The sequence below is a fragment of the Aethalodelphis obliquidens genome, unplaced genomic scaffold (assembly GCF_003676395.1).
Source record: "Aethalodelphis obliquidens isolate GAN/ISIS:26980383/991018 unplaced genomic scaffold, ASM367639v1 scaffold25, whole genome shotgun sequence".
NCBI classification, from domain to species: Eukaryota; Metazoa; Chordata; class Mammalia; order Artiodactyla; family Delphinidae; genus Aethalodelphis; species Aethalodelphis obliquidens.
In genome coordinates, this window is record NW_020837969.1 from 29,119,165 (window position 1) to 29,132,471 (window position 13,307).

The following is a 13,307-nucleotide window of genomic DNA, read 5'->3' on the forward strand; positions in this document are numbered from 1 at the left end:
GCCATGTTTTCTGCGTCCCTTCGGTTCCGCGGGGGCGACAGAGACGACGGACGCAGAAGGCCCGCCCCTCGTTTTTCCCCCCGGCCCGGGAACGACGCCAGCAGCGACTCCGCACCCAGGAGCCCCGCCGGGCTTCCTCGGAGACCTTCCCAAGATGGCGCCGCCGAGGGGCCGGGGCCGGGGCCGCCAGCCGCACCGTCCCCGTCCCGCCCCGTGCTGACGATTGGCTGAGACGACTCGGTGGTGAGCGGTGATTGGGCACAAGAAGACGTGAGCTGGGCGGGACCGGAAGGGGTCTCAGCCTGGGGAGCGGGGGTCCGGGCTGGACATTAGGCCCTGGGGGATGTGGAGAGCTGGCGGCATGTCCGCAGAGCTGGGGCTCGGCTTCGCCCTGAGGGCGGTGAACGAGCGCGTGCAGCAGGCGGTGACGCGGCGGCCGCAGGTGAGGAAGGGGACCGCGCGGTGACGGTGGGCGGCCGCTTTGAGGCGGGGTGGGGGGGAAACACCTGCGTGTGAATGGGTCGTCACAGTGACGCAGAGGGGTCTCCCGGAGGGGCGGGACCTGCTCGCCGCCTTGGCATTGGCGCGGGTTGCAGAGCCCCCAAAAGGCTAGCGAAGGGGTTCCTCAGCTTACGTCAGGTTTTCTGGAGGTTGGCTTGGTCGGAGCAGAAGGTGTCGGTATCCCGGGAAAATGACCAGTCTCCAGGCAGCGCGATCATTCTCCATCCCGCTTCGTGTTAGGGGTCAGCAGCCTTGGCGGATGGGAGAGGGGCCAGGCCTGTGCCCAGAGGCCGCAGGAGAAGACGACCACTACCAGAGCAGCCAAAGGAGGCCAGGTCTGCCGGAGATGTGTGTGGCAGCGTCTCAGCTAGTAGATGCTCAGTAAATGTCAGTCCCCCCACCCCCCTCGCTGGCGCAGGACAGGGTGGATTGGCCCGACTTGGGAGGGAGGCACCAGAGCTGCACTTGCGCGTTTGGGGCAGGAGGAAATTGACCTCCAATCCGAAGCAGTTTACGGGGAGATTTTTTTTTTTCCTTATATATATTTCCTCTCCTGTTGGAAGTTCACTAAACCAAAGGTCAGTATCTTCCCCCCTCAGTGCAAGTTTAAGCTGAATCGTGTGGAGTAAGACAGGCTTGAATAGAGAGGTCAAAGTTTTCTCTGATCAAGCATTTACGGTGTTAGAGCTGAGAATGCTGGCCTGGAGACAGAAGACCTGTATTAGTGTAGCCTTTACTTGGCTGTTACTTAGACGTTACCTTGAACAAATCACTTAACTGCTCGGGCTGTCAGTTTCCTCATATGTACAGGCAATGGAAAGCTCTAAGCTCCCTTCCAGCATTAATTTTTTTGTGATTCTCCAAGAAAAAGCTAGAGATTCCCCTAATAAATAATCACGCTAGGGGGTGCTCCCAGTATAACTCTCAGGCAGATGGGCTGCCTATTCCACTTTTTTCTCTAGAAACTGTCGATTCATCCGCATAATCCTAGGAGTTATGACATGGTCTCAAAAGGTTGGCAGTGCAGCCCTCAGAAGGAGGGGAAAACTCTTTGCTAATCATTGTAACTTTTCAGGCCCTTTGAGAACTCTGTGATTCTGTAAAAATTCCAGAGGGTGATGGGGTACCTGAAAACTGAGCCATATGGGGATAGGTGAATCTCTTCCCTGTGTGGATTTGGTTATAGCAGAGTCCAGGGAAGCCACTCTTTAGGTAATGGCCATGACAGGGAGGTCAGCTAGGTCTAATCCTGAGTCCAGAGCCTTCTGTGTCCTTGGCTCAGTTCTGCCGCTGGTTCTTGATTAGATGGTACAATAAGTTACAGAGTTGCCCTAAGCAGGCTGCTTTTGAGAGTGCCTGTGGGCAATACTGATAATTACACCAGGACCCAGATGAGTTTCCAAGACTGTTGACCTCGGGGTTTCAGAAGCCAGAAGTGGCCTCCCTTCTAGTCAGAGAGCAATGCCTTCTCTTGACAAAGTGATTCTTAAACCTCCAACCTTGGCATGCAAGAGACTCATCCGGAGAGCTTGATTTAAAGGAGATTCGCAGACTCCAGACTGAGATTCAGATCCAGTGGGTCTGGAGCAGGACCCAGGTGATGCTGATACTGTCGGTCAAAGACCAGGCTCTACAGAAATCCTGCTCTTACTTACCTGCCCAGCTCTCCTGAGAGAGAAAGGTCTTCTGCTAGATGTTAAGGTAGCTAGCGTATTAGAGTTAGATGCCACGCATACAAAAGACATTTGATCAACATCATTTGACACTGATCTCCCTGCAGTATTGGAAAAATGGATCTTCCAGAATGCCAAGTTAAAGATCTCTGCCAGTCTCTTCTACAGGATGTCCTACAGGGCTTATTGGGATAATATTTCCAACCTTTGATTCATCTGGGTCTTTTCCTCTTGGCAGGAACTCCCAGCCATCCAGCCCCGGCTAGTAGCGGTCAGCAAAACCAAACCTGCAGACATGGTGATCGAGGCCTACAGTCACGGGCAGCGCACTTTCGGGGAGAACTATGTAAGAACCCTTTTCCACGCTGCCCTCGGAAGAGTCACGTATGCCAGGCTTCTGACTTGCTCTGTTTTTACCCTCTAGGTTCAGGAACTGCTTGAAAAAGCATCAAATCCTAAAGTAAGTGGAATCTGAATTCTTTAGTTTGTATCTCAGTCTTGGCTGTTCAGTTGAAAATTAGACCCACGTCGGTGGTTGAGTTTTAGAGCTGGAGGTCGGGCTGGCGGTAGAAATGTCTGCGTTCACCTTGAGCCCTAAACATTTCTCATCTAGATTTTCTTTCTTTCTTAAGATCATAGTTTTTTCCTTTGTGGCTTTTTGAAAATGGTGATTTTTAGGAGCTTGCTGTAATCTTGGATCCTTTTGAGATTTGAAAGCTTTAATCAGTTCATTCTCAATGGGCAATATCTGAAAGAAGGAGAGAGTGGATGGGAACAAGGAAGAGAAATAGAACAGAAGGCTTCAGGTTTTCTCTAAGTATCCTTAGGAGCCTGACGGAAGATGACAGTAGTGGTTTATTGCATAGAGGGGAAAGGTCAGAAGGCAGCGTGCAAGGTATGTGGGCGGGCAAGGCCTCCGCACAGTCTAAGTCAAACACGGTCACCTCTTTCTCTTCAGATTCTGTCTTCGTGTCCTGAGATCAAATGGCACTTCATTGGCCATCTACAGAAACAAAATGTCAACAAGTTGATGGGTAAGATAAAACTCTAAATATGAAGACACAATTTTTTCATCATTGTATCACTTACGGTACCTTCTGTGGAAGAGAGAAGATTTTAGAGTATTCCTGATTCACCATTTGTGCTTTGGAGTTTCTTTGGGGAAAGAAATCTTAGTTCTTTTTTCAATTTTGTTTTTTCAATTGAAGTATAGCTGATTTACAATGTTGTGCCCATCTCTGCTGTGCAGCAAAGTGACTCAGTTATACACATATATGCATTCTCTTTTTATATTCTTTTCCATTATGGTTTATTACAGGATGTTGAATATAGTTCCCTGTGCTGTACAGTAGGACCTTGTTGCTTATCCATTCTATATATAGTAGTTTGCATCTACTAACCCCAAACTCCCAGTCTGTCCCTCTCCCTCCCCCGCCCCCCTTGGCAACCACAAGTCTGTTCTCTGTGTCTGTGAGTCTGTTTCTGTTTTATAGATAGGTTCATTTGTGCCATATTTTAGATTCCACACATAAGTGATATCATATGGTATTTGTCTTTCTGACTTACTTCACTCAGTATAATCATCTCTAGTTGCATCTGTGTTGCTGCAGATGGCATTAGGAAATCTTCCTTCTTAATATAAGGGAAAACCTGTAAGAAAAGAATGAACTCACAATTGACTGGGTAATATATACTTGGAAACCTACCCTACCTCACATTAGGTATTTTTTGGTGGTCTTTGAAATAAATTATAAGGAATTAAAGCCCATAAAATTTTTCAGCTGGCAAAGGAGACACTTTTGTCCTTTTCCCTTTAAATGAAAGGCTATAGTAAATAAAGTGCAATAATATACAATACTACAAGTAAAGTATATAATAATAAAATACAATATACAGTAACATACAGTAAATAAAGTAAAATTAAGAATTAACTATAGAAAGACTTAACTGTGTGAAAATGACATGTGGAAATCTTCCTGAATAACTGAATACTTACTTCTCTCAAGGTGTCAAAATTAAAGTAACCTGTACTGATTTTTTAAAACAGCCTTATTGAAGTATAATTGACATACAATAAATTGCACATATTTAATTTGATAAGTTTTGACATATGTTTGCACTTATGAAACCATCACAAGAATCATGGTCTTAAACATATTCAGAATGGCCATCATCAAAAATTATACAAATAATAAATGCTGGAGAGGGTGTGGAGAAAAGGGAACCCTCCTACACTGTTGATGGGAATGTAAATTGATATAGCTACTACGGAGAACAGGATGGAGGTTCCTTAAACTAAAAATAGAACTGACATATGATCCAGCAATCCCACTCCTGCACATATATCCAGAAAAGATGAAAACTCTAATTCGAAAAGATACAAGCACCCCAGTATTCATAGCAGCACTGTTTACAATAGCCAGAACATGGAAGCATCCTGAGTGTCCATCAACAGATGAATGGATAAAGAAGATGTGGTACATATACACAATGGAATATTACTCAGCCATAAAAATGAATGAAATTCTGCCATTTGCAGCAGCATAGATGGACCTAGAGATTATCATACTAAGTGAAGTAAGGCTGAGAAAGACAAATATGTGCTATCACTTATATGTGGAATCTAAAAAAAAAAGGACAAAATGAACTTATTTACAAAACAGCATCAGACTCACAGGAAACAAACTTATGGTTACCAAAAGGGAAAGGGGTAGGGGGAGAGGTAAATCAGGAGTGTGAGATTAACAGATACACACCACTATGTATAAAATAGATAAACAACAAGGTCCTACTGCGTAGCACAGGGAACTATATTCAGTATCTTGTAATAACTTTTATGGGAAAAAAATCAGAATATATGTAGCTGAATCACTTTGCTCTATACCTGAAACTAACACAATATTGTAAATCAACTATACTTCAATTTAAAAAGAACAATGCAAATAAGTTGATTAGCATATTACCTGGAGGATTTCAGTGTTTAATAAACGTAAGCTGCTGATGTTGCTTCTGTCTTGTTGTTTTTTATCTGAGGCAAGACTCAATGCATCTTTGGGAAAGAAGTTGGTTTTGATGACAGCTAAGTATCTCCCTTAGCTGTCAGTGGTCATTCTAATGTCCTTGTTGAATAAGAGCATCCCCATCCCAGGAAGTTTAAAGACATGGAGATATCAGGCCCAGGGAGCACTTTAGCTTTCACTGTTTAACCTTTCCTTATTGTCATCTTGGCCTGTTTCTCTCAGTTTGAACTGAGATTTAATCAGATCAAGCCTGCCATTCAGAATCTCTACAATTATCAGCTTCTTTTTTTTTTCACTGTTTATTGTTTTTTTTAATTTTTATTTTTTTTATTGAAGTATAGTTTATTTTCTTTTTTTTAATATTTATTTATTTTTGGCTGCGTCAGGTCTTAGTTGCAGTGTGTGGGCTTCTCTCTAGTTGTGGCATGCAGGCTCTCTAGTTGTGGCACGTGGGCTCTGTAGTTGTGACGTGCAGGCTCCAGAGCACGTGGGCTCTGTAGTTGCAGCACACGAGCTCTCTGGTTGTGGCGCATGGGCTCAATAGTTGTGGCGTGTGGGCTTAGTTGCCCCACGGCATGTGGTATCTTAGTTCCCTAACCAGGGATCGAACTCACGTCCCCTGCATTGGAAGGTGGATTCTTAACCACTGGACCATGAGGGAAGTCCCTAAGTATAGTTGATTTTCAATGTTGTGTTAGTTTCAGATGTAAAGCAAAGTGATTAAGATAGATAGATAGATAGATAGATAGATTCTTTTTCAGATTCTTTTCCCATATAGGTTTTTGCAAAATGTTGAGTATAGTTCCCTGTGCTATACAGTAGGTCGTTGTTGGTTATCTGTTTTATATATAGTAGTGTGTATATGTTACTCCCAAACTCCTAATTTATAAACTATTAGTGTGCCGCCTGATTGTAGCACGTCATCACCTCCCTTTCCTTATTCGTGTTTTCCGATTAGACAGCAATGGGCTGACATTCGAACTTAATATCTAGTAAACTGTCGCGTAAGTCTTAGCAGAACTGAGACTTAACTGTCCTTTTCCTGGGAAATTATTTTCCTGTCTACCAAGAAAAGCTTTGTGGTGTGTTGCTTGCTGCGGTCAGGTGAGTGAAGAATGACCTGGCCTCTTTCTCGTTACAGCTGTCCCCAATCTCTTCATGCTGGAAACAGTGGATTCTGTGAAGCTGGCAGACAAAGTGAACAGTGCGTGGCAGAAAAAAGGTTCTCCCGAAAGGTTAAAGGTTATGGTCCAGATTAACACCAGCGGAGAGGAGAGTAAGTGATCAGACCTGGACTGCAGACTTTTCTCCCCTTAGGATGGTTGTACCTCAGGAAGAATGGCAGGCCTAAGCATCTGATACCTAAGGTTACAGAAAGAAGTCACAGGCCTTTAAGGAAACTGTTGTATGTAGGGTCTCGGCACAGTGACATCCAAACCTGTCCACGTGTAATTCTTTAATACATCATGGTTTGTTATTTCCTAATTTTTGAGGAGGTGGGCAAGGGGAATCGAGAAGGGCATTGTGACTTTGATCCTGAAAATTCTCAGAGGTCACCATCCCTCCTGAAAGAGATTGCAGTTTTACATGTATAATACTTCTCAGGACCTAACAAAACTATTTAATGTTACATTAGGAGAAAATCGAAGAAATATCACTGAGTACCAATCAGTGAATATGTTTATGGGGCTTGGGTTAACAATGTAAAATAGTAAACAGAACCTGGGCTCTGAAATCAGACAGACCTGGAGTCTGAGCTCCACCACTTGCAGCGTTGTAACCTTGAGTAACGTACCTAACCTCTCCGCACTCCACTGCCTTATCTGGCAGTGCAAGCAGGGCAGTACTCCCAAGGGTGTTGTGAATCTTGAATGTGGAAATGGAGGTAAAGCTGTTGCTATAGAGCCCTGAGCGTCTTACCTGTTAGCTCTTTGTTAAGAATAAGTGCTTACAGACCAGTCATTTGCCTACAAAGCTTAGGCTGAAGGAACAAGCATGGGGCCTAGAGTCAGGCTACCTGGGTCCACATCCCAGTTCCACATTTCCTGGTTGTGTGACCTTGGGAAAGGTACTTGGTTTCCCGGTGCCTCAGTCTCCCCCTCTTTAGAATGGAGAAAGTAAGAGTACTTACTTCATCCAGTTACTGCATTAAATGAAAAGCTCTAAGGACTTGGCACATGTGCCTGGCACAGAAGTGTTCAGTAAATTTTAACAATTATCGTTATATGTACATGTACCTGGATTCTACAATACATTATCAATATGGGTAAATCTGAAATTGACTCCAGATCAAGTCTGTTACATCATTTCCTGATCAGTGGCTGTCCTTTGCCCCAATTAAAGATTGGTGGATGTTAGCATCTCCATTTGTTAAATTAGAGAAGGACAGTATCCATCCTCATAACTGTGTAACAAATAATCATTTGCTGCAGACTCCTCCTCTGCTTGTTAATTAGCGAGTTCAGTTAAATTTTGCAAGTTATAGTCAAAACTATGTAATATATACTTCATTTTTTATTTTTTTACAATTCTAATAAATTAATAAAACGGTAGAAATACCAGATTTGGAAAAATAATTCTCGGATTAATCTGGCATTTTGGCGATGTGAATCTTCTTGGTGTCTCAAGAAAAGCAGTGTTTTTTCTTTTCCTTCTACTCTAGCTGTTCTCAGATGCTGAGATAGAATAAAGAGAATCCAGTTTAGAGCTCTTCCCTGGAGAAACTCAGAACCAGGTCAGAAGGGGAGTAACACACACGGAGACCTCAATGTAAAGTCACTCTTTTGGTCTTGAGAACAAGTTCTTCCAAGAAGTCCTCTTGTCTGAGAGCCACCTCCTCCGTCATAAGGAAGGGGTGAGAAGGGGGCTCTCCTCTGGCTTCCTGGAACATCTTGGTATGTTCTATGTGTCTTCTGTTTCTTTTTGTGAAGGCAAACACGGCCTGCCCCCTGCAGAGATGGTGGCCGTGGTGGAACACATAAGCGCCAAGTGCCCCAGCCTGGAGTTCGTGGGGCTGATGACCATCGGGAGCTTAGGGCATGATCTTAGTCGAGGACCGAACCCAGACTTCCAGGTACTCGGGGCCCGGGGTGGGGCACTGCTCACGTGCCAAGCAAGCATCCGGTGAGGTGCTGGAGCAGGGCTGGCCGCTGCCGTCAACTCCACAGACATCCCGGGCGTTGCCTGTCATGTCATATGATTACCCTCTTCTGGAACTCTCCTCATACGGGACACAGAACAGGTCCCCAAACCTACAGAGACCCTTCTCGGCTCAGTGTGAACCTGCCTGACACGGTCTTTAGAGAAAATGAGCTCTGACTTCCTCCCCAGCGACTGACAGCTTTCTTGAAAAGGAGGAGAATTTGCTAAAAAAAAAAAAAAAAACCTTTCAGTAACTTCTGGCAATTTTTTTAAAACATTTTTTTTCTATCTTTTTAAAAAATTTTATTTTATTTATTTATTTTTGGCTGCATGGGGCGTTCATTGCTGCGTGCGGGCTTTCCCTAGTTGTGGTGAGCGGGGGCTACTCTTCGTTGCGGTGCGCGGGCTTCTCATTGCCGTGGCTTCTCTTGTTGCGGAGCACGGGCTCTAGGCGCACGGGCTTCAGTAGTTGTGGTGCGCGGGCTTAGTTGCTCTGCAGCACATGGGATCCTCCCAGACCAGGGATCGAACCCATGTCCCCTGCATTGGCAGGCGGTTGCTTAACCTCTGCGCCGCCAGGGAAGTCCACTTCCAGCAATTTTAACAGGCCTTGAAACCATGAGGAATAAAGAATCTCTGTCAGAGATGTTGAGATTCAGCCGCTTTCAGGCATCCTCGGAGAAGGCAGGGATAAATGGATGTCACGCTCGTCTCTCTGTCAGGTGTTACTGTCCCTCCGGGAGGAGCTGTGCAGGAAGCTGAGCATTCCTGCCGACCAGGTGGAGCTGAGCATGGGCATGTCCATGGACTTCCAGCATGCGGTGAGTGTCCTCCCCGGCGCCCTCAGTGCCTCAAGTTCGGGTCCAAAGGCCCCCAGCAAGAATGTGTTTTTGCTATAGAAAAACCTCGTTGTAGCGTTAGGTGCCCAGGAGTGCTGGCTCTCACCTATACTAGCATCCCCAGCCGCTTCTTTTTTGAAATGAAGTGTATAGGAATTATAGCCCCACACATAATTTTTAAAATTAATTCCCTAAGTGGAATCTAAAGGAAAATAAGAAGAAATTAAACTACAGCTTCTTAAAAAGGCATTTCACTGTGTTCATGCTTGGGCGTGGCTACATGACAGTAAGTCATGACGAAGTAGTCTGATGCCTCGTCATACGTGTAGATTCACCACGACGGCAGCAGCTCTAAGTACGTTCTGACAGGTGTGCTGTATTAACAGCTCATACGTGATCTTCTGGGGCAGTGAATAACTTGATTAAGTGTTCCAAAAATCACACTATAAACTTTCCTCCAGGTACACAGTAGGAGCTCGTGTGGAAAATAGAATATACTAGAGCAATGCAAAAATACTTTGTGTTTATAAGTAAAATGGAATTAGATCCTGTGCTCAGGAGGATCTAAGCCGCGCCCCGTAGCTTGCAACATCTTAGTCCCCTGAGCAGGGATCGAACCCGGCCCCCTGCAGTGGAAGCACGGAGTCCTAACCGCTGGACCACCAGGGAAGTCCCCTTACTTATTTCTTAAACACCCTCTCCTGGTGAACCACTGCCCCATAGTCCTCTGCAGCTGCGTCATCGTTGTCCTTCCGAGAAGCCCCTCAGATGAGGCGCAGCTTCAGCGTCTGCTGCGTTTCATTACGTTAAACTCAGCCCTCGGTACTCCTTTCCCACAGATTGAAGTGGGATCTACGAATGTCCGAATAGGAAGCACCATTTTTGGAGAGCGAGATTACTCCAAGAAAGCTGCCCCCGACAAGGCTGCAGCAGAGCTGAAGGCCCCGGCGGCGGAGGTGGCCCGGGCACACTGAGCAGCGGCCCAGCCCAAGGGCCGGGTCCAGGAAGACTGACTACGCACTACTCTGGGCTTTCGCTTCCACGTGCCCCACGTCACAGCACGACCACACCCTCCTCGGGACCTGGAAAGAGCACGCTGACCATTATGTGCGTCGATGGAAACCATCTGACTTAGCGTCTGACGCAGGAAGCTCACTTCAAGCAGTGACTTTGGATTGGATTTGAGGAATCCAGACTTTTCTGCAGAACAGGTACCTGGGCACTAGTCAGGAGTTGAGTTCAGGCTTGAACATTGCCCAGGAGCACCAACCAACCCATGAATGCCTTTCCCAGGTTCAAACTTGCTGACTGTCGATGCCTATAATCACCAAAGTCAGAGGGATTCTCACTTGTCGTCCACTTCAATAGAAAGTTCCCTGTTACCAACTCCGTACAGACCCCACTGAGTAGCCATCTCTGCTGCTCTGGAGCAGCGTGGTTTCTGCCCCCAGTCTCCACCCCAGCCAGTAAACGCTGGTCTCCACTCTGGAATGGCAGTACAGGTACTTCAGGACCTGCCTTGAGTTAGTCCTCCAGACCCACATTGTGGCTGATGAGAGCTGTGTCCTCAGCCGCCGTGCGGTGCTGACCCTGAAAATTACAGGGCAACTAACATAAGCGGTCCTTGGGCCTTTCTAACGTCCTCCTCCAGAGACAGGACTTTGAGCTTTTGCCCTGGGCCCTACGGTGATGACCATCAAATGATACGATTTTTCCGCCACCATAGTCCCCGTTATGATGATTTCTTATCTCATAGCTCCCCAGATATGAAAGATTCCCTCAAAGCCAGTTCAGGCTCACAGTTTCAACAAAGCCTGGCTTTGAGGTTCCTGTTCCTGGGAGCACTTTTTAGGCATATTTATAGCCTCCCCTCCCAACCATGTTTATAAGGCAGAATTTTGCAAGTCTTGACATTAATGGAGTAGCTAGCTCTTCAAAACCCAGAAAGCACAATTCTCGGATAGTCACAACAGACAACTGTAGTCTGGGTCGTTGTTTGTTTTCTAGGTGGGTTTTTCGTACTTATTCAAGCCCCAGTCTCTAATTTTATGAAACAACTTCCATTAAGCTCCTGCCGAAATGAAATTTTGTAAAACTTAAACCATTATGATTCCTGTACTGTTTCAATCAAAGCTATAGTGTGATATTTCAGTCTATTAAATAAAAATGTGAGTTTGAATTATGCCATCTATGCCAATTACAAAGCGATTAAAAGATTTATTTTCTCCATCTGGTGTAGTGAGTGAGTATAACAGGAGGGGGGCCTTGGACCCAATAGGAAGCCACTGTGCCCGTCACTGGCATCGTACAGCTTTGGAGAAGGGCTTCCTGTGGGTCACAGATACAGCCAAAGCCAGACTGCGGATGAAAGAGGGATTCTGAACTTCTAAGAGCAAGAAAGTGAAATGTTGGCATTTCAGGAACTGCAAGAATAAAGAGGTTGCCTCTTGCTGTAAGAAAATCTTAAAACTGCCTCTAGGTGGCGACATTGGCTAACCTGAGGGGCGAGCTTTGGCGCGCCACTGTCCCCAGACTACTCTAGAAGAGGCTGTCATCCGAAGTCTCACCCCTTTTTTTTTTTTTCAAATTTGCCTGGGAGTGGGTACAGGGTAGGGGGCCCGGGAGCCCAAGAGTGCGCCCCGCCCACTGCTCACAGCATCCGCCACCTCCTCCAGGCTGCCCTCCCGGTTCTCCAGTCAGACGCTGCCGCCCGTCACCCCTTCTTTTAAGGCAGAAACAGAAGGCAGGGAGGACACGATTCTCCCAAGCGATATGGCCGACTCATGCAGAGTCACAAGGTTCTTCCAGATACAGCGTTTCTTTTCGAACTCAGCTGAGGGTCCTGAGGGTGGCTGTGGAACCTTTGGGTGAGAAACGGGTCTGAGCAAGAGAGCCCTCTGGCCTGTGCCTGGAAATCAAGAACAACGAAGCAGGGGAGCCCGGAGAGACGGACTCAAACCCAGTTCAGGAAAGGAAACCAAAGTATGTCTGTCTGGTGTGCCCACCACAGGCCGGGACCTTTTGCAGAGAGAAAACAGCAAAGTTGTGACTTTGTCTTTTGTTACACGGGCCGGGCATGAGTACTCACAGATTTGCATCAAAGCCGTGACAGTATCCACAGCAGGTTTCCGGAGTGACAAGAGCACGCTGTCCTGGGTCAGACCCACCCAGGCAGCCTGTCTCTGTGACGATACTGTCAACCTCCTGGGCCCCACTCTGCTTGGTGCCACTCAGAGCCTCCCAGTAACCCATCAAGGCTCTGTCCTCTGGAAGTTCCTCCCAGACTCATTGCACCTCTTAACAAAGCAACCTCTTAATAGTCCAACTGTACTCCTCTCCCCGCTTTTTTAATCATTCATGGCACATAAAGCACCATCCCCTACATCCGCTCGTTTTGCCCTCACGGCAGCGGGTAGGGTGATTTAGGCTGTTGGGCGGTGTCCCTTCGCAGACGGCTCAGAGGCCCAGAGAAGGTTCAGTGTGCTCCCTGCCTGAGGTCAGAGTGGGTTGGTGGCAGGACAAGAAATAAACTCAAGACCTTTGATTCCTGTTCCAGAGCTTGGTCACCACACCACACCACATTGGTCTCTTCTGTTGTCTCAGGCTTTAATAGTTAGTAAGCGGCATATTCTTAGATTTATAAGCTTCATTTAGTTTAGGGTTTTTTTGGTTTTTGGTTTTGGTTTTGGTTTTAGGTTTTTTTTTTTTTTTTTTGCTTTTTTTTTTCGGCAGTGCCACACAGCTCGCGGGATCTTAGTTCCCTGACCAGGGATCGAACCCGGGCCACCACTGGATTGCCAGGGAACTCCCTGTAAGCTTCATTTAAGAGAACCTTCTTAAAAAAAAAAGAGAGAACCTTCTTACCATGATAGAAATGTATGTTTTCCAGCCTGCAGTCATTGTTGAGAACTAACACATCTTGATGCAGAACAAACTTTGAAACCACAAGTAGAGGGGATGAGAAGGAAACAGAGAATTAAACGCAGCCTGAGTGAAATCAGCCTTCCCCTTCTTTTACCCTATTTCCCCCCAAACAGATTCAAACTGTGCCACAGGCTGCAGGGCTCAGGGTGTGCCGGACTGTGTCCTCCTGCCCCCAGAGCCAAATGGGCAGTGAATTCTGTTCCCCAAGG

General features: G+C 46.3%; 1 protein-coding gene across 2 annotated transcripts; it reads left to right on the plus strand.

Annotated features, from left to right (window-relative positions):
- Positions 1–296: 296 nt before the first annotated feature.
- Positions 297–11,403, plus strand: PLPBP (pyridoxal phosphate binding protein). Of its 2 annotated transcripts, XM_027122822.1 has the most exons (9): positions 303–442; positions 742–888; positions 2,413–2,520; positions 2,599–2,634; positions 3,133–3,208; positions 6,336–6,470; positions 8,125–8,267; positions 9,058–9,156; positions 10,014–11,403. In XM_027122822.1, exons 1-9 carry the CDS (start codon positions 344–346, stop codon positions 10,146–10,148), a joined length of 978 nt encoding a protein of 325 aa, XP_026978623.1. In that variant the 5' UTR covers positions 303–343; the 3' UTR covers positions 10,149–11,403. The 2 variants fall into 2 exon arrangements, with proteins under 2 accessions (XP_026978625.1, XP_026978623.1); XM_027122824.1 differs by lacking the exon at positions 742–888 and having other exon boundaries at positions 297–442.
- The last annotated feature ends 1,904 nt before the right edge of the window (positions 11,404–13,307 follow it).

Coding starts and splice junctions, on each gene's coding strand:
- PLPBP (XM_027122822.1), top strand. CDS start 344: ATGTGGAGAGCTGGCGGCATGTCCGCAGAGCTGGGGCTCGGCTTCGCC. Junction 2,635..3,132: donor AAAAAGCATCAAATCCTAAA/GTAAGTGGAATC, acceptor CTTTCTCTTCAG/ATTCTGTCTTCGTGTCCTGA. Junction 6,471..8,124: donor TAACACCAGCGGAGAGGAGA/GTAAGTGATCAG, acceptor CTTTTTGTGAAG/GCAAACACGGCCTGCCCCCT.